This window comes from Galeopterus variegatus, unplaced genomic scaffold (genome assembly GCF_000696425.1).
Source record: "Galeopterus variegatus unplaced genomic scaffold, G_variegatus-3.0.2 Scaffold1454, whole genome shotgun sequence".
In the NCBI taxonomy this organism is placed as follows: Eukaryota; Metazoa; Chordata; class Mammalia; order Dermoptera; family Cynocephalidae; genus Galeopterus; species Galeopterus variegatus.
In genome coordinates, this window is record NW_007727565.1 from 114,219 (window position 1) to 135,270 (window position 21,052).

At 40.6% G+C, this 21,052-nt stretch overlaps 1 protein-coding gene across 5 annotated transcripts in view; it reads right to left on the reverse strand.

The window, feature by feature from the left end:
• Positions 1–21,052, reverse strand: part of NPTN (neuroplastin) — a 68,528-nt gene that overhangs the window by 24,172 nt on the left and 23,304 nt on the right. For 3 of the 5 annotated variants that reach the window (XR_550803.1, XM_008577133.1, XM_008577132.1), the window contains exons 2-3: positions 6,344–6,691; positions 1,218–1,389 (exon numbers count right to left, since the gene is read on the reverse strand). Coding sequence is in view for 4 of the 5 variants with exons in the window: in XM_008577133.1 (XP_008575355.1) it covers positions 1,218–1,389; positions 6,344–6,691 (520 nt within the window). In the remaining variant the exon portion in view is untranslated. The remainder of the gene's footprint in view (positions 1–1,217; positions 1,390–6,343; positions 6,692–21,052) is intronic. The other 2 variants (XM_008577135.1, XM_008577134.1) reach the window with 1 other exon arrangement.

Here is a 21,052-nt window from a genome sequence, read left to right on the forward strand (position 1 = left end):
CAAAGCTTTATGGGCAACAGTACAAGACCCAAGAGAAACATGATTGGATGTCTGCTACCTTGAAAGAGGTACTATAAAAAACAATGTCTGTAAAACTAATGAACAGACCAAGAATAAATGCCGTTCCTTCCACTTAACATCTCTATTGGATTAACTTTCCAAACTATGAGGTTATATTTCCAATTTTATATCAGAAAAAACTACAGTGGAGATAGGTTAACTACCTTGCCAATTAACAGTATGGTGCAGCAGGACAGGAAAGAAAAAATTCTAGGAACAATTTTAAAAAGTCATAAGACCTGGAACCAAGCTTTGTTTCTGAAACTTATTAGAGACAGTATTTGGCCTTTCATGAAAGCAGCCAAGAATTACTTCTGAGTCTTTGTTTCCTCACCTGAAAAAAGGAGGATCCACAAATTCATGAGGATCAATTAAATAAAGGGTGTGAAAAGCCTCAATGCTGCAAAATACTACACAATGTCCTTGCTACTACTGGGTCTCACTCCAGTTCTCTCTTTCTTTATACTTCATCAACCTGCCAAGCAGGACTAGCTGATCCTTTTCCAGAAGTTTTCTACCAGGAACATACTATTCTGAAAGGTCAGGTGCCATGTGTTGTAGATATTCCAAAAAGCACCAAATCTTTGGGTCCCAGGTAACTCCAGCCAGCAAATATCCTCCTTTTTTAAAAGGGTATTTCCAGGCTATGATCTTCACTCCAGATAACTAAAGAGCCCTGTATCTGCTGGTCCTAATAATGTTATGGTAGTATTAAACACTCCTAAAAGGGAATTCAGTAGGAAATCTACCCAGTGGAAAGATCATTTAGGTAGATGTCTTGCTCTAAGAGTCTCAAAGCAGACTTCAATCTAGTGGTTTGAGGAATCAGATTAAGTCAAGAGACCTGCATTCTAATTGTGACTCTCCTATTGACTAGTACTGCTACTCTGAGCGAATCACTCCCTCTTGCCCTTAGTTTCTCTATTTATCAAATGAGCAGATTATCTGTGGCTCTAAAACATGGCTACTTTATTAGAATCATTTGGGAATTTTTATAGATTCCTGGGCCTCACCCCAGATATAGTGGATTAGACTCTCCAGGGGAGGACCAAATATATCTCTTTTCCCTCCCACATAGCATAGTTATGGATGACGAATGTCAAGTAAGCTCAGCTACGCTCCCTCCCATCTTCCCAGGAGCTGCTAGCCCCTCTCACCTGTATTCCATGTTGCTGGCATTCTTACGAGTGGCAGTCAGTTCCAACCCATTCTTTGTCCAGTAGCTGTATGTAAGGGTGTGAGAGCTGGAGGTGAGGTTACACTGAAGGGTGACAGGGAGAGCAGGACTTTCTCGAATAATGACCTCTTCACTGGTGACAATCCGTGGCTCTGTAATAAGAGTGCACAATGATAGAGGGCTACAGCCTTCCATCCTTTGCAGCCCTGGCCTGAAAGTTGGATGGGTTAGGAGGGGGAGACTAAAAGAAGAGGGAGGGCAGACAGGACCACATGAGGAATTTCACTTTACCACTTTGAAGGAAGTCAGGAAAAACAATGATTATAAGCAAATGACCACTACAGCAGACAAGAGCCTGAAGACCAGTTGGCCTAGACGTGAAAGAATGGGAATATTACACAGGTGCTTGTTCTGGCAACAATCCACTTACATTTTTGAATACCACCTTTTTATGATTTAAGAACCACCAACCGATTTGACTTCAATTAGAAAATCAGGATCCACCTTGCAGTTCTAAAGACAAAGGCAGTATCATTTATTTAACTAATAAACTCCCTATGGAGTCATTGGGCCTTGGAACAGTAATATGTATAATTAGATAATACATGTATGCTTTGTCCCACATTTAAATATGTTAAAACTATGGCAAACCAGCCATGGTCATTATTTATGCAGAAAAAGACAGTGTAGACCCTAAAAGCAATCTTCCTCCTGAAAGTCTCTTGTATTTTCCAAATTTTACAGAGGGAAATTATTAAGGAATCATCAGTTCTTTTCTCCACTCCATAATTATTCCCCAAACAAAATGTTTTCAGAATTTGCACTTTAAAAATACATTCCATTCCAAGAAAATATTAATTATAACTAGAATGCAATATGTGTTGGCATTATGGGCTCCTAGAATTTTAGAATCCAAAAGCCCTGAGAGGTCACTGAATCCCACTCCTTTTAAGAGCTAGAAAATTGAAATGACTTGTACAAGGCCATAATTATTATTAGTGGCAAAAGCTGGGCCTAGAAAACGCATCTGATTGAAATCTCTACCCTGCCCCACCCCCCAACTCTAAGACCACCTCCATACACACACCTTCTGCCCTAGGGAAAGGTGTATACTTTACCTTCTGGTTCTATCCTGAATTTAGATAACCTGGGACCACTAGTTTATCTATACAATACCCTATTTGAGTCAAATATTAAAATACATTAAGCAGAAAAATTTTAAGTCAACTATATCATTCCTGGAAGGTGCGTCTATAAAATGCTTTGAAATCCATCACTATAAAGTCTCAAGACATTTCTATGTTTTTTGTTTTTGTTGTTGTTGTCATTAATTTTTTCCCAGGCTTATATCTTTTTCTACTTTTGATCGAACATTTTCAGGTGAAGTCTAAATTAACCATCTTTTCCCATCCATAATAAGGGGTATTTTGCTCTTTTATTTTTTTCCAATTCTTTCTCAGTAACCCTTGACTGACTTCTCATTTCCCTGTATCTAGCTACTTCCTGTCTACAACTTCCCATCGGCTAGCTCCCCTCACCATTTTATGCAGTATAGTGCTGACTCTTAACTCTCGAGAACAGAACTCTCTCCCTCCACTGGAACTAAGTTGTGTTCATTGTTCAGGAAAGGGGAGAGGACTGAGAAGAGATGGTATTTGCTTGGAAAATGTAATGCCTTAAGGGCCTCCCAACCAATATAACATTTCTAACTATAGAGTTAATATCTTTAAAGAAACTTGTGATAAAGCAAATCCTTAAGTTTGCCCAATTAACACACTGGCTTTAACTATTTTCCAACTCTGGCAAAGGGAAATGGTTATCTTCCATTCAGCACTGGTCCTTACTGGTAACATCAAACAGGTCTCTATGTACAGATAATGAAGGCATAGCAGCCACTAAGACAGAAGCAAATGCATGTAAACATGTCAGCGAAGTGGTGTCCCATGGTTTCCAAGACACACTAAACAGAAGCCAAATCCCTGGGCCTTAAGAAGTTGAGCAGAATGGCTGCAAACCCTGCAACGAAAGGCGCACACACACCATCAGCAGAAAGCATCACAATTCCAAGAAAAATCAAAAACTAAGCAAAAACAAAAGAGAAAAAGAACCAGTACTCCACAGAAGAGAAATTAAAAAATATAGAGGCAACATTAAAACCCAAATACACTTTTAGGTTTTCACTGAATTTTTACAATCCAATTTCACTTTCTGTCCCACTCAGAACTCTCCTTCTGGTTTTTCCTCTCAGATTGCACTGAGAAAGGGTGAACTCTGAGAATGAGGACAAGAGTTTCCAGATATTTAAATACAAATAGGCCAAAGTAAATGCTACTCTTACCTGTAAGCGATGCAAATGACCACTGCAGCTCAGGGAGATTAAAAAGTTGATGAAAGCAACTTGGTAGAGTTTCTGCCAAGAATTCTTAGAAGGCAAAGGAAATCACTTTTCCCCTTAAGTGTTAAAGGTCCAGGAGAGATTCAGCTGGGAGCAAGTGGATAATTTAAATAGGATTAAATATGATTCTGCACCACGGGAAGGTTGTGGGGTAGGATAACCTGCCTCCAATGATTGCTGTATATGGAAGCCAGTGGTAGACCAAGCTGCTTGGCTGTGGTGCACATCTGCATTCTGCACCTGGATGAAGGTGGGGCTTTTATTTCTGTGGCTGAACTCTGCCCAGTGAAAGTCCAAGAGAGATCAACATTTAGGAGAAGCTCAAACATTTTTATCTGCCACTGACTCCTATTTAGAAGCAGATAGTAGTAGACTCATACCCTAGCCATCATGCATATGTAAAAAACATGTATGGCCAGAGATTTAACCTGAAAACCGGGCACATTTCTCTTCCTGCCTTCAAAGAGCTTTGGGGAAAGTACTGCCAGGAAGTCATTCTTAGATAGAAGACTAACTTTCCCCTGGAGGCACTGTCTTTGGGGATGCTGAGATCATAAAGTAATCCAATCAGAGTTGAATTCAGGGTGTTCAAAAAAAAAAAAAAGATCAGCAGTAGTAGCAGCAGGAACAACCTGGCTCTCCAAAACAGCTAACTAGGGCTGACTGATGGGGAATTCTGGGGAGAGACTGACTAGCCAGGATTTGTTCAACCACATGCAGATACTTCTGTGTTAGAAAGCTTGTTGCTAAGTAAACTGGGGGAATGCCAGATACTTGCAAGATTGGTAGGTACCTAAAGCCTCATCTTTTTCTAGCTCCAGGCATGGCCTTTCTAGCTATGAGTCAGGTTCCTGGAATTACCAAATGCCCAGCCCAGTCTATGCCTATAAATTTCTGCAGACCTTTGTGGCCATTTGGGTAACTCTGCTTTTAGAAGGAAAGGAGCAAGGGGACAGGAGAAGAAGGCGTGCAAGGGAAAAAATTTTTTTAAAAAAAAAGAAAGAAAGAAAAATTGCTGGGTTAATGTTCCCCATTTTCACATAGACAAGGTTTTCTTTTTCCCCTTTCCAGAGCAAGTTCTCTGATTCAACAGTGCCGACTGCAGCAGCCTCTCCTATCTCTCTTCTAAAGCCTTTTTTTCCTTAAAAAAAAAAAAAAGGGTGGGGGGTGGGGAGGGTCTTCAGAGTGGCTACAAAGTACAGGCACTAATTTGCTATTTTCCATATGATATATAGATTCAGGGCCCATGTCATATCACCTCCTGTGTTATTAAGTTCCTCATAAAAACAGTATTTTACTATTTTTACTTACTCTCTCCAATCAGTTCTGTAAGTTAGAACTGGCTGTAGTAATATCAGAGTCCTTGAAGAGAAGGTGAAAAACCCATAGGATCTTTCCATTAAATAGAGAATGCCCCTTATAACCAGGGCTGATGTGGGGCTAGAACTCTTCCTGGCCAGAGGCACTGGTTCTATGGTGGCTTCTCCCTCCCTGTCCTTCCCACTATACAAGTAGCAAGTCACGCTCCATAAACAGAATTAGCCACAAAAGCTCCTGTGTCAGATGTCTCACTTGAATCTGCTATAATACATGAAGGGGAAGATTCTGAGCCAGCCACCCAACTCAACCCGTCACTTATAGGAATAGGGTTGGTAACTAGTTTCCTCTTTTCTCAAGACACAAAGTAAAGGCCAGTGTGAATGGCTTCCAAACGATTTTTGAGGTTGCCCTCCTCTGGGATGAGGAGCACTGTGCCAGCACTCAGTCATCAGAGTCAAACTGTGAACAGAAATCAGATGCAACTCTGACTTTGAGATGATGTGGTGGGGTTTAAAATAAAATATTTTGCAGCTTAGCGTCACCTGCCTCCTAACAGCAAGACATATGGAGGAAAACTCTGGCTGCTGCTTTTAAGAGAACAGGAGACTGAATGGGAATGGGCAGGCCCAGTGAGGAATGTACTGCTGCAGTGGAGGGTTGTTATCAGAGAAGCACATGCCACTGTTTCAGAAAAGAAAAAGCTGGAACTATGGAAATATCCAAGCTTACATGCCACCCAACAACCAAAACACACCACCACACTGCACCCATGGCAACATTCCCATCACAGAACAGGATGACACCACGTCACAGTGAGGGAAGAGGCTGGGCAGACACAAACTTAAAACCATAGAGGTGAAGGCAGCTACTCAGAGAACTTCAAACGGATGAACAGAAGAAATAAAAAGTAGTTAGATTGGGGAGAGAAACAAAAATATAAAAGCACCAGAGAAGAAATCAGCAAAAGGATAGCAGGAAACCTACTACGAAATTAAAGGGGAGGGAAAGAAACAATTTCAACACTACCCTCATTTGACTGCCTGGTTTTGTGCATTTAATTTTTTTTTTTTAATCTCCCCAGTTCTCCCTCCCCACCTCTCCCCAACGCAGATGACTTTGGACAGTCACGGATTTCCTCAAGTTCTTTGTTCCTGAGGAGAAATACACAGAGAAGGGTTGGGGGATACGGGAGGCAGAAAGGACGGCAAAAAGAAAAAAGGTTGCCACAGATGTTTTCATACACTACAACCAGAAGTCGTGGGTTTGAAAAAACAAAGACAAGGGGTGGGGTAAGCGATCATACTGGGAAAGAGGGAAAGGAAGCAGAAGGGAAGGGTCATTGGGCCACCTCTAATGACTACAGTACTACTACTGTAGGGTGCTGGACTCACTCTGAAGGACGCTTATGGTGGCCTGGGCTCGAATCCATGTTATGGAAGGATTTTGCCTCAAGTCATTCCTCTTGGGGTCGTTGCTGGCCCTGCACTCGTAAGTCCCAGAGTCCTCCAAGGTGAGCCGGGTTATTCTCAGCACACTCACGCCGTTTGACCCGTAGGCGGTGTTTACGGTGACACGGCGCTTCCGAGCACCGTCCCACAGCTGTCTGAAAGACTCTGCCCGGTTGACTTCTGCGTACCACCACTGGATCTCTGGCGTGGGGCTCCCGACCACGTCACAGTACAGCTCAAAGGCGTCCCCCGTGAGCTTAGTTTCTGACATGGGCGACTTGACAAACCCAGCTAGAGGGAGGGGGAGCAGGAATGCAGTGACAGGCCAATCAGAAAAAAAAAAAAAGAATCAACAGGTGTTAATAGTAATTTAAAGAAAAAAAAAGAAAAAAGAAAATGAGTTGCAAAGAACAAAAAAGGATTCATTTTTAAACTATAAAGAGACAGTAATAGCATTTCGTACAAGCTTTCAGAAGAAGAACCACCCTGGGAAGCTTATGAAGCAAAGGCAGGCTAAAGTTACAAGGTAGGGCAGCCCAGGTGCTAGCCAGGCAGAAGCAAGCCCACTGGAAAGCATTTTAGCATTGGGCCCAGCTGGTAGGAATGAGGAGGGGAAGAGCCTCTTTCCTTAGGGCACAAACCATTACCTTTTCAAACTTAGGCAAGTGATGAAAGATAACTACAAGTGGCAGCAGATTTATATGCCAAGTCAGGATCTCTCTTTTGGATGGGTAAACACTTCGTTAGAAATGCAATGTCCTTTGTAAGCCTCAACAAGAAGTATTCACGAAACTACTGGGCCTTCCCTTGGGATTTAGAGTCCAAATTTCAACTGTGAAGGTAGTAAATTTCTGTCATGCAGGATTCTACCCTGAGTTCAGATTACTTCTCTACCTCCTATTCTTTCCTGGGCCTATGGCAAACAGACAACCTAGTTGTCTGTGATTAGGCAACCATTATCTGAATGCAAACCTTCAGGTACAGGAGAACAGGACAGTCTGTACTTCATTTCAGGGTGAGAATTACTATGGGGGTCAACTCAGGAATGGAATCAACTGTACCAGCAACCCAATTCATTGCCAGTGAGTGGAGGGACTATATCCTACATAATCCCTAAATCCATACAACTAGAAAACTCTCCCGAAAAGCCAGTCTTAGAAATAACCATGGTACTTGACAGGTTTTCTCTACATAGTTTAGTTGCCTGGCTTCAAGAAGCCAGCCCAAAAAGAATGAAAAACGTACATTGATGAATTAAACTAAACTCTAGGGGAAAGGCCAGGTCTCAACCAACACTACCAGGCACTGCCTAGAACTAAAGTTGATGCCTACTTCCACTTGCCCATAATTTGCTTGAGGTTACCCTTCCATAAGACAAGGTGGCAATGGCAGAAAAAGAATTAAAACAAAATCCAGGCTTATTTGAAAAACTTGGAGTTCAGACCATAGGAAACAAAATCACAGTGCAAGGATGTTCTCTCTCATCTATTCACTCCACGTTGGGTTTCTTCAGCATTTCCACCAATTCAGGCAGTGTCCTAAGGTACAAGGTAAGAAGCTAAAAGAAGGCACTCTGAGTGGCATGGCAACTTCCCTTGGGAGGCCTGGCTCATGAGCCAAGCCAGCCCCTTTGCAATGAGCAGAGGGGTCAGGATCTACTAACATCACACTAAGAACATTCCAGAGGAAAGGAAGGACTAAATGGCAGGAACGGTTTTCCTAAAGTCAAGAAGCCAAGGATTTAACAAGGCTAGCTGAAAATGAAGGCTGCTGTATGTAACAATATCTCTGTATATATCCATAGCAGTATTTGCCTTTGGAGAAAAACCCTACCCTATGGATCTAAGAACACTAAGGTAGGTAGACTATATTTATCAAGTAGATGTCAAGACCTCCAAATTCATACTAGACTTTCAATTCCTGATGCTTTCAAAATTTGAGGAGCACAGGAATGCAGAAACTTAGTAGGCTTAGACTAAATGTTCTGCATTGAATATGCCATTCTAAACTACCTCCTTCAAATCCACCATCCATTCTTTGTAAGGAACTATGTACCAGAGGCCCCAAGAAGCCAAACAGATGTCATCCTCAGACACAGAAGTTTTAGAATTACAAAAAGGAATCTCCAAGCCTCTGCACAAAGAGCTGAGCTCACTGCCAGATAAAGTGGTATCCAAGAAGCCATGTCTCAGTCAGTTCTCACAAATTACCACCTACCCACCTGTCAAAGTTACTATCAGCTAATATTAAGAGAGAGGTAAAGAAAGCTGATTTCATTATTTTACTACTGGCTCAATCAGCAGAGAAAACTGGATATCAACAAATCCCTGGAATGCAGTAAGGAGAATTACTGTTTTAATCATATTCTCCACCATTAAGTGGAAATCACAAGTGGTCTTATCACATTCAATCTGAACTTGGGGTGTATATATCCTCTCAAATGTTGTAATTACGCACTTGATTATGCCCCATAAATCTGTCAGTGGATTTGTTTTGTATTTTTTTCCTTCTGAACTGCATTTCACAAAGCACACTTAGACTTAAGCCTGTTTATCAATCTGTTGACCACACTAATGTAAAAGGAACGCCTGCAAGTATGTTCAGAACCACCAAGAACCCATCCAATTCCAGTATAACCCCATATTCCAACACTACATAATTCAAAGGTAGCTAAGAAACAGTCTGAACTCGATACCCACTGTCCACTACTGAGCAAATCACTCAGCCTGACCATGCCACCCCAGCATGGAAAGGAAGAAATGCTGGTCTGATTTGGTTCAATTTCCCACATGTATTGAGGAAAATGGGAGCAAGTCAAATATGTTCTTTGAATTAGTAAATTATATGATGTATATTTAAACAAACATTTAAAAACAAGATTAAAAATCCCTTAAAACACTGGCAATGGATATCATTCTGTGCATTTTTCAAAGACATTATTACTATTTATTACTATTAGACATATATATTAACAGGCAACATTTTCTAAGTACGTGTTATATGTTAGGCAATGTGCTAAGCACTTTCTACTCATTATATCATTTAATCCTTACAACTGCTTTATAAGATGATGTCATTAAAATCCCCTTAAAACTGTGGAAACTAAGGTCCAAAAAAGTTATTTTGCCCACAGTCACAAGCTAATAATGAGTCTGGTCTAAAATCCAGATGTGTCCAAAGCCAAAGCATGGTCTCAACACTTTCTGCAACTGCAGTCAATGTGTCTTACTAGGCTAGAAAAGTTTTTGTAGTTATTTAAAAGTTAAAGATATGCTTTGTCACCACTTTGTTTAATAAATTAATTAATAATTCCAGGCCACAAAAAGCCAGGAACCCTCCACTGGAATATGCAACATACTATGATCATTAACTCCTTAAAATTATAATCTTACTAAAGAATGGAGATAGAGGAGCATGGGATCAAAGAGTTCCTAATATAAGTGGGGTGGGGAGGGGTAAACAGTGAGAAAAAAGAAAGGATGGTTCTGCGGCAAGACTGCCCCCTAGTTCTGATAATTCCAATACCCTGCTCTTGAGAAGGCTGGCTTCAGAGGAGTTTAAAAGACATGAGATAGATGCTTTTCCCTGGTGTTGCAGTCAGAGGCCAAATAAATAAAGGGCAGCACCTGAAATTTCTATAAAACTTTACAGTTTGCAAAGTGCTTCCACATACATCACATTTCATTACATTCACATAGTTCCACTAGGTTCATAGGGCAAATACAGAGACAGGTTTGTGACTTGGCTGAGATCACTTAAGCGTCTAATCCTAAATGGATCTGGGACTAGAATGCAGGTCTAGGGTTCTTTCTCATAAACCATACTGCCTCTAAACAAACCAACTAGGGGATTCTTTGACAGCTGAACCCTCATCAAAAATCATGAAAGCAGATCTATTACCCCTCCAAACAGCAGGGAAAAGAAAAAAAGAAGAAAAAAACGCTCTCTACACAGTACTGTGAAATCACAATTAGCAAGGGAAAGTTATTAGCAACCATCCACCTCATTATCCATCCACAATTAGCTCCAACTCAGGAGAAAAACCAGTTCTCAGCAGCAGCAGGATGTAGGCAGCTCAGCCTGACTCATTGCCCTGCCTTCATTAACAAAGGCTTTCAAACAAATATGTGTCCTCAACATGAAAACATGCAACTGCCTAAAGTTGGGAGGCCAGGAGAAGCACCTGTTTGGACTCCAGGTCAAGGCTCATCCAATATTTTGGGGAAAAACCCTAAATTTTAGAAAAACAGCCTCCAGCCCCACCCCTTCCAACATCTCTGCCCCTGTCTTAAGTGTCTGGGCTCAGAACTCCAACAGTTTTGAGAAAGTATTAATATCAGTGCATTCAGTTCAACAATGATAGGGAAGGGGGCTGAAAGGCAGTTACTGGCTTTGGGGGAGGGAGGGACTAGAAGCTGGGGTTGGAGGGGAGGGGCAGGCAAAGCATTAAAAATGGAGGCAGCAAAACCAGGAAAAGCATAATGTAAAACTGCATAACGGTGGGGGAAGGGGATGGAAGGCAAAGATGACAGCTGGGGCTAGCAGCCTGAGAAAAGGAGGAGCTCCCTGGCAGAAAAAACTGGATGTGTAGATATAGAGCAGAGGGTGAGAAGAAAAAGGGAACACAGAAGAGCAAGTTGAGCTCAATCCCAAGAAAACCGCTTTTACACATGCCCTAAAGAAGGAAGAACAACAAAAAAAAAATAAAGCTAGGTTTGTCCTATACAAGAGGGACCATCAGTGGTTTTCACAGCCAAAATTCTCATTCACCTCCAGGGCAACCACAGAACAGGAAATAAGACTAATTTTACCCCCTCTACCTCAGTTGACTACTGCCAAGGCCAGGCCTTTAAATCTCGCCTGCTTTTGTCACCTTTTTTAAAAAACAGCTGTTCCCTTCAAGCCCCCACTACCGCTAATTCCCTGTGGGTGGCTCATGCTGTTCTCTCCTTCATGCCTCACAGTAAAGAGGAAATAACAGCCAAGGACATAAGAGTACTTCTCTCTCTGTCTCTGTGTATGTATGTGTCTCTCTCTCTCTCTCTCTCTCTCTCTCTCTCTCTCTCTCTCTCTCACACACACACACACACACACACACACACACACACATTCAAATCATCTACCTCAAAAAGACTGAGCAAGACCCATTGACATCTAAATACAGTTGAAGGGACTGTGGGTATTTCAAATCCGTCTTAATGATCCTCAACTGCTGCAAGGCTGTCATAGACTTGCGCCTGCACAGGCTACTGCACAGCCTGCCTACCTTAATGTTAATTAAGAGAACATTTATCACTATTCCTTAACATCAAAGGTAGGTCTGAAGTCCATATGCATTCACTCTGTGTGTACCAACCAAGGGTAAGGCAGGCCTGAAGCCCTGGAAGTAGATGAAAACAGGGTAACTTCATTCTCTGCAACAGGAAGAAGGTACCATGGATTAATCTGATCTCTAGGTAGAAATGGAAGCAATTATAAAGTATTTTCCAAATTCAAACCTACTCCTTTCACAGCTATCAGGCAGATATGACAGAAGTTTGGAAAGATCATCCCCATCACTAGCTTCTAAACTAGGGCCCACCCTTTATTCTCAAATTATACCATCTAAAATGGCTAAAGGAATCTGCTCAGCTTATATTACCAAGCCGTCTGCTTTGGAAAAATAGGGAAATCTAGTTCATGCTAAGAGAGACTATATAGTTTAGTGATTAAAAGTAGCAAACTCTAAAATCAGATTGCCTGGATTCACATGAGGCTCTGTTACTAACTCTATGACCTTAGGCAAGTGACCTAACCTCTCTGAGCTTCATCTCCCTAATCTGTAAAACAAGGTTAATAATAGCAGCTACCTCATAGGGTTATTGTGAGGATTACGTAAAATAACATAGTTTAAAACAGTGTCTGGCACACAGTAAGCACTCAATAACATTAGCTATTATTACATGTCTCCATAGAAATGAATGATAAACAGGCCACATGCAGCAGCCTTTAGCACTGCTCCACAACAGGATGGGAAACAGAACTTTACATCCAAAATGAGTCGAACTTAGAATCCAACTTCTTCAAGACACAACAAAAAATTAATCTTAACCTTCCAAATAACATGAGAACCAGAATGGAAATGTTAATTGCAGAAGGCAATGAAAAAAAAGGAAATTTTTCATTTCTTCCTATCCTTAGAGCAAACTAGAATGGAGTGAGCAATAACACATACATGTATGTAGGCTCAAGGAATTAAAAAACATTATTAGAGTTATAAGCAATTAAATCTGAGATACTATAAGCAATGTGGAAAGTCTAAGTAATGAGAATAAAAAGAGGCAATACAAATTCTCCTTAAAAAAAAAAAAAGGTAAAGAATAAACCTATCAATTACAAAAAGGCTGCTTAACAATGATTTATGGGAAGATACTGGATATTGGGCAGGCCAAACTGTAAATTCACAAAATGTAAGATAAGATGGTAGTTATAGGATTTTGGATCATATCAGATTTAGTCTAATTTCAGCCTTAAAAGTGTGTCAGTTTTTGAGTGAGGACCTCCATAATTTAAATTCTCTTAACTTTGAGCAGTTTCTTCAAATGGGAGTGCTGCCACCTACTTTATAGGGTAGTTGTAAAGATCATGTAACACACGTAGAAGAGTTCTGCAAACTGTAAAGCTCTATGCAAATGTTAAGTCACTTTAGGACAGACAAAAGGTCAGCATCTGATAAAACTGATCTCCTTCAACAAGGATTTTCATTCAGTCCTGTTGTCAATTCCCATTGACAAGCGAAACAAGCATAATCTACCTAGACGTGTGGGCCTGAGAAAATTACAAAGAAAGAAAAAAAGTTAAAAGTCTGATAATAATCCATTGGCCTCTCTCATCCCAGAAAAATACAAATTTTGTGTATAATTTCAGAGGTGCTGCAGACCCCAGGTTAGACACCCTGAGTCTAGACTGAATTACTGTTAGATGAGTGGATGGATAAGGGTCTCTCTATTAAGCTGAGAGCTCACCTTATAAGGAAATGAGCCATGGTTTAGAACATCTGGGTTGGATTCTTCAACTTCTTCAACCTCAGTTTCCTCATATGAAAAATAGGGTCAATACTTCCTATCTTCTTCATAAGGTCATGGCGAGATTCCCATGAACAATGGGAATGTAAAATAACTTTGTAACCTGTAAAACTATAAATGTAATAATATAAGATGGCAGTTTTATGCAAGCATTCTCCTATGTAACTTAAAGAGTGATCTATACCAGTCCTGGGTGTTCTGTTGAAATACCTCAAAAGCAGTGTGGGGCAGAGACCCATGGGGGCGAGGGGTTGTCTACTGGACTGACTTTCACTGAACTTTGTAATTTTCCAAAAGAAAAAAATCATTAAAAATCAATGACCCAAAGAATTTCAACATGTTTCAAATAGAAAGTGACAGTAAATAAGGTAAGGGTGCCTGCAATTAATAAAAATGATGTAGAATATATTCTGGTTTTTAAGAAAAAGGTCTTATAAAAATAGAACTCCACACCAGACTTAAGAAACAGAAGGAACTGGAAATTTTTACTAGCAAAGAGAAGAATCAGCTCAAAACTGAGCCCCTCTTGCATTTCTTCCTGCATGTCTAACATGTTCAAAGGGCTACACTTGCCTATGATCCTGAATATCCTCACATGCGCTCTAACAGATTGAAAGCTCTGCTCATACCAGGGTACTTCGAAAAGCTGGTAGAAAAAGAGAATTAAAAGATAATACAAATCTTTCCATGAACATTTTGAAGCACCCTCATATGCTGTTTATCAGAAAATCCTACCCACCTAGTCTAGGCTTTTACAGTCATCAGGTAAACAGCTTCATTATCAAAGACACTCCTGAGACTAACAATTCTTCCTCACCCCAGGGAGGAAAGAGGCATTTTAATTTAATCTTGAGCAAACAAAGTCAGATCCAAGAAAGTGAGGCTAAGTCAGGTCCCATTTTGACTTTGACATCAAAATGACATGACTTTTTAGAAACTAAGGATGTTTTCAAGGGGAAAATTGCAGTAGCCACAAACTGCTGTCAAGCTAGTCTTTTTAGAAAACTTCAGGTTATTCACTCCCTAACTCCACAAATAGTACTCAAGCTGCTGGTACATAAGGGAAAAAGCTAGTTTTGCTAGCCATTAAAAACCAAGGATGTGTATGTCATCCAAAGGAAATGGATAAATGCACACAAACCAGCTGTATCTCAAAGAGAGTTTTTTTTTTTTTGTCTTTTTGTCTTTTTTACTGACTGGTAACGGGATCGCAACCCTCGGTGTCGCGCCTGTACCGGGGACCGGCAACGGAATCGCAACCCTCGGTGTTGCACCCGCACCACGCTCAGCCAGTGAGCGGGAACCGGTCTCCACATGGGATCCGAACCCTCAGCGGGAGTGCCACTGCGCTCCCAAGCGGCGCACTCTCCAGTGCGCCACCGGGCCGGCCCTCAAAGAGAGTTCTTAATGAATAGTTTAGTTCAAACAGCGTACCCCTTACATATTTAAGCAAATGCTCATAGAAGCTCTCTTATCCCAAAAGACAGTCAAAAATAGCTTTGGGCCAATCCAGAACTACACCCAAAAGGGAGCTTTGAGTCCAAAACCAATTTTGATCATAATTTTTTAAAAACATAAAAACAGTTACAGAGAATTTTAAGTGTGCTTCAGTTGGCTCTCCAGTTAGGATTTATTAAAGGCAAAATAATAACAATATGCTGGAAAAGTTGAATATTCTAGAGTTTGACAAAGATTCTCTGCTTGACCAAAATTTAGTCAGGCTTCTGATCCTTCTCCTATGCCTATCTGTGCATTTCCCTGTAAAATTCAGTTTAGCAAAGAACCCTGCTAATAAGTTAGCTTAGCAAGAACCCCCATCTTCAATATCTGATCACTCTTGATATCAGATCAGATTCCTCATCCTCCACTGTCTCCCTCTGAAGTGAGGTCTGATCAGTCTGTCCTGTCTTTAGCAAGAATCACGTAGGTCAGTTTAGCCAGAATCCCCTTGCCCCTGATTTTTCCTCTTAGTAATTTTCCATCCACTGATCCCCACACCCTGCTCCTTGGCTATAAATTTCCACTTGCCCATGCTGTACTCAGAGTTGAGCCCAATCTCTCTCCTCCACTGCAAAATGCCATTGTAGTGGTCCCCATACCTATCACAATGGTCTGAATAAAGTCTTCCTCACCATGCTTTTAACAAGTATTGCTGAATAATTTTTTGTTTAACAAGTAAGCCATTCTCAAAAGCCATCGGTAACCACTACTCAAAATCTAATCTCCACTAAATTTTTCTGTAAAATGTACCTGTCTATAGATTCAGTATAACATCTGATAACAAGCCCACTTTCTGTCTCTGACAACATACCAACAATCAGGATTTAAATGTTAAAGATAACACAATTAAACTCATTCTTCCACCATCATCTAGCCCATGAGTAGGACAATGAATATACAAGCAGTCCAGGTTGATAGTCTTGTGGGGGGGGGGGGGGGGGGGGGGGGGGGGGGGGGGGGGGGGGGGGGGGGGGGGGGGGGGGGGGGGGGGGGTAAGAAGGACAGTTTTTTTTCCCTCTCCACTCTTGCTTCCCATCCCCTGACTTTCTTATCTTGCTCGCTAAGTAGGAAAACAAGGCCAAGAAGCTAATTAGTACTTTGCAAAGGTAACAGTTCTTTCTTTGAGACCTGTAGAGTTTTGAGAAATGATCAAGGCCAAACGACTGGAAGCTGACCTTGGGCACTAGCCAAGTACAATGACACAAATCAAAATCTTGCAGGGTCCTGAGATAACAGCGAAGATGAGAACAGAAACCAGATGAGGCCTTGGCGAGACCTTGTACCTAGCTCACAGAGATGGACCCCTCGTAACTCATATCTCCTGCTCTCCTGCTTTTCACCTCCCACATTCCATTCCCTCAACCCTTCCTTTAAAAACCCCTCAGTAAATGTAAATCTTTGAGATGGGGTAGCCTACCATCTCCTTCAGCTGAATACATCTGCTTTTCTAACACCAACCATTTGATTCCTGAGGTTTTTTTCTTTCCTTTTCAAAGGGGCAGCTGGACCTGAGTCTGGTAACAGTGTGAATATTATCTAGAAGATATTTTCACTGAAGGAGCCAGGAAGCCCCCTCCTCCCACCTTTTAAAAAATAGCCATTCACAGAAAACACAGAGTTAAACACTTTGCAGAGAAGGAAATTCAATCTTCTGAGTCACATCCCAAGATGTTAGGTAATATTAGTCCTAGTCCTCCCAGCTGATGAATTATTTCCAAAGCATAAATAGCTTATAGTGGAAACCATGCTGGGAACTTTGTTATTATGTATCAAAGGCAAAACTTTCCTTAGATGGCAAAATCCTAGAGGAGCAATTCTTCCCCCCCCCCCTTTTTGTCTTTTTTCGTGACCGGCAACGGATCGCAACCCTCAGTGTCGTGCCCGTACCGGACCGGGACTGGCAACGGGATTGCAACCCTCGGTGTTGCGCCCGCACCTCGCTCAGCCAGTGAGCGGGAACCGGTCTGTATGTGGGATCCGAACCCTCGGCGGGAGTGCCGCCGCGCTCCCAAGCGGCGCACTGTAGCAGTGCGCCACCGGGCCGGCCCCGAGGAGCAATTCTTAAACTTTACCATGTATCAGAAACTTTTGGAGGGCTAGTTAAAACAGAATCGTGGGCCCCATCTCCAGAGTTTCTGATTCGGTAGATCTAAAGTGAGGCCTGAGAATATGCATTTATAACAAGTTCTCAGGTGATGCTGGTGCAGGGACCACAATTTGACAACTAATGTCTCAGAGAGTCTGAAATTGTTAAAATTTTCAGCTTGTTCAAATAGAAGGAAAACAAGGACACAGGAGCCACACAGACGTTTCTGAAACCACATAGACTCTCCCAGCAGCTGAGTCTGTGATTCACAACCAAAAGAGGTAAAGTTGCAAAAAATGGTTACTAAAAAACTGTCATTCACTATGACTTCAAACGATGACTTTATTGTGTACTTGTTCAGCTTAACAATTCTATAAATCGAGAGCATGCCTTCAATTCAATTTACCATTTACTGAGGGCCTGTTTACCAAACACTGTGCACAAGGATAATTAAAATAAACTTTGTTCCCAAACAGACCTCAACCTTTCAAGACATGAGACAGAATAATAATCAAAATACAATTGATAGGGCCGGCCTGGTGGCGCACTGCGCTAGTGCGCTGCTTGGGAAGCGCGGCGGCACTCCCGTCGAGGGTTCGGATCCCACATATGGACCGGTTCCCGCTCACTGGCTGAGCGAGGCGCGGGGGCAGCACCGAGGGTTGCGATCCTGTTGCCGGTCCCAGTCCGGTACGGGGGCGACACTGAGGGTTGCGAACCGTTGCCGGACACGGAAAAAGACAAAAAAAAAAAAAAAATACAATTGATAATGATCACTTCTATAACAAAAGTACTCAACAAGAACATAAATGAGAAATAATTAATTTTGCTGGGGGAGTGGGCTTATACAGTAAAACCTGAGTCTAGTTTTGTCAGTTCGGGGGAGGGGAAAGATGGTCTTGTTCTAGGCAAGGGGAAATGGTATGAGTAGTGTTGAGAAGTGGTAGGGATGAGTAGTTCTAGGTAAAGGTGAAAAAATTCAACATTTTTTGAGCGCTAATATGTGCCAAACACCTATTAAGGGCTCATGCTACTCAGAATAATAGGACAGACTATATTCTCAAGACCTCACAATTTAGGGAGAATGACAGGGATCTTATAGGCTATAACAGCCTGTATTCTATGCTAAGCAGCTTGGGTTTCTTTCCATAGAACAAGGGGGTGTGACTGATCTGACTGGTGGCAGTACAAAGGATGTCAGAAAGGAGTTAGGAAGCTCCTTCAATAATCCAAATGAAAAATGAGTCTGAATTAACAAAGAGTGGCTGTGGGAATGGAGAGAAGGTAATGGATGTGAGAAATGTTTACAAGATAGAATCAAGTGAACTTGTTGACCTGGGGTGAAGAGGGACACTGTCAGTGAAATAAAAGAAGACAGGCTGAGAGCTGGCTTCAGAAGTGTATACAGGATAGGTTATCTTGCTGAGATGTTCAGATGTAGTTAAAAATAAGGACAGGAGAGAGGTGGAAGCTGGAAATATGCACTTGGGAATCATCAACTTATATGGAAGTTGAAGCAATGGGAGGAGATAGGATCACTCAGGGACGATGAAAAAGGGGCTCAAAATGAAACTTACTACATAACTATACTTCTTCCCAAATGATTCACCACTGAATGCAATACACTTACTAGGATAAAGTACATTAAATTAGGAATTAATTCCCTTCCTATATCTGGATAATACTTTTAGTAAAATCAGGTAAATACTTTATTATTCTGCTTCAGAAGATTTAAAAAAAGAAGGGTCTTCTCATGTCCTTGATGTCAATGACTCAGATATAAGGCATAGTATCCATACCAAAAGGTCCCAAAGCAGCATTAGTCTTCACTTCAGTAGAGTACATAATGCAATTAGTCTCTACAAAGAATCCTTAACCTTTCAGAAAAACAGTACCCATTTGGTTCCAAAGATTATCTCGTAAATGCTTCTTTTTGGGAAAAAGATTACATGTAATCCCAACCAAATTTTCTCACCTTTTAGAAAAGAAAATGTATGGGATCTCAGCCTAAAGCCCCAGGCTAAACCAACTCTTACCCTGCACTCTGCAGAAAAAAGTACTGAGAAACAATGCCAACATGCCACAGATCAAGTCATTCTAGAGAAAATATTAATAGAAATAGTAACTATTTTAGACTCTGATAAAAGCTCATAAAAACATTGCAATGTCTATGCTCGTTTTCCTACGTTCTGGTCCTCTTCAATATGTCTGTAAAGATTAACTAGATATGACTTTGGAAAATAAGGATATGACACTGACACACAGGCAAGTGACCAAAAGAATCTCCACTTAATAATGACATGGAATTGGAAATTCCCTTCCCGCCTCTAAGCCCCAAACTGAGGACACGCAACAGAACTTTAATGAACCTTATTTTGAATTTTTAAAAATGAGTTACAAAATGAGACCAATTTAACTCCTTTACATATGGAATGTGTTGAAAATGCAAACTGTCCCATTACTTAAAAGTAGTGATAGTGACAAAAATTATTTATATGGTGAGATTAAGCAACCGAGTCCAAGGAATATATGGTATTACATACCATTTATGAAGATCTGTATTTCTCCACAGATTCACAACTTATATAATTATAGTTCATTCAGGAACACAGGGCAAATCATTCTTAAAGTAATAAGCAATTTAACTCCCATTAAATGAGACTTTATTATATATTCAACCCACTATTAGAAAAATTAAAAATATTCTACTTGTGGTATTCAGTATGCAAATCTAGAAACAGACTATCTAATATACTTTCTTAAAATTAAATATAGTTCCAGACAATGAAATATTATTCAGTGCTAAAAAGAAATCAGCTATCAAGCCATGAAAAGACATGGAGGTAACTTAAATGCATATTTCTAAGTGAAAGAAGCCAATCCGAAAAGGCTACATAGTACGATTCCAAGTATATGACATTCTGGAAAAAGCAAAACAATGAAGACAATAGAAAGATCAGTGGTTACCAGAAATTAAGGTAGAAGGAAAAATGAATAGGTGGAGCACAGGGGATATCTAGGGCAGTGAAACTATTTGGTATAATACATGTCATTATATATGTCAAAACCCATAGACCTACAACACCAAGAATGGACTCTAATGCAAATTATGAACTTTCAGTGATAATGACATGTCGATGTAGGTTCAATCAACTGTAACAAATGTATCACTCTGGTGGGGGATGTTGAGAGTAGGAGAGGCTGTCATATGTGGCGGCAGAGGATAAGGGAACCTGTACTTTCTGTTCACTTTTGCAATGAACATAAAATTATTCTAAAAAATAAGTCTGTTTTTTAAAAAAAAATTAAAAGCATTAACTGAAAAATACTTAACAATCATGTACTGAAATTTATTTGCCTGTAGGACTGTGTATCTGATTGCAGATAAATTTAAGAAACAAAACGTATTAATGCAAAACTACCTTTGAACAACGAGAATTCACTTCTGCCCAGACAAGATAGTAATGTCCACCTATATCTTGTATTTCTGACACAAGCACAGAAAACACAGGAATCTATTCTAGCCCATAAATCATCTTAAACCTTAAGATCTCCCATACTTCCACTAGTCTATCTCAATTAATGCCCTCCTAACTCTATTAAATGGAAATCTCTCATCATAGGGAAAAGAATGTTACTTAATATAGGAGGAAATTTCATAAGCCTTCATCCCATTAAGTACGCAGGGCAGATATTATATTTGTGGGTAAGGTAATCATATAATTTGTCATCCAAACTGCAACACTTTTTAGAGTAAAAGGTATGCTATTAATAATTTTGATGGGGCAACAGGCACAAATTGAGAATTATGGTTACTCAACTTAGAGAGAGGACATGTTGTGTAAGATCAAGCAATTAGAGTGAAGCTATCCCAGAATAAAACTCCAAGTCAATTAACTTCCAGTTCTAAATACGGCATATTTGTGATTTATAATCTTTTCCCAAGAACTCTGAGCAATAATATTCCAAGAACCCCTTCAATTTTTAAACACCTGTGTCTCA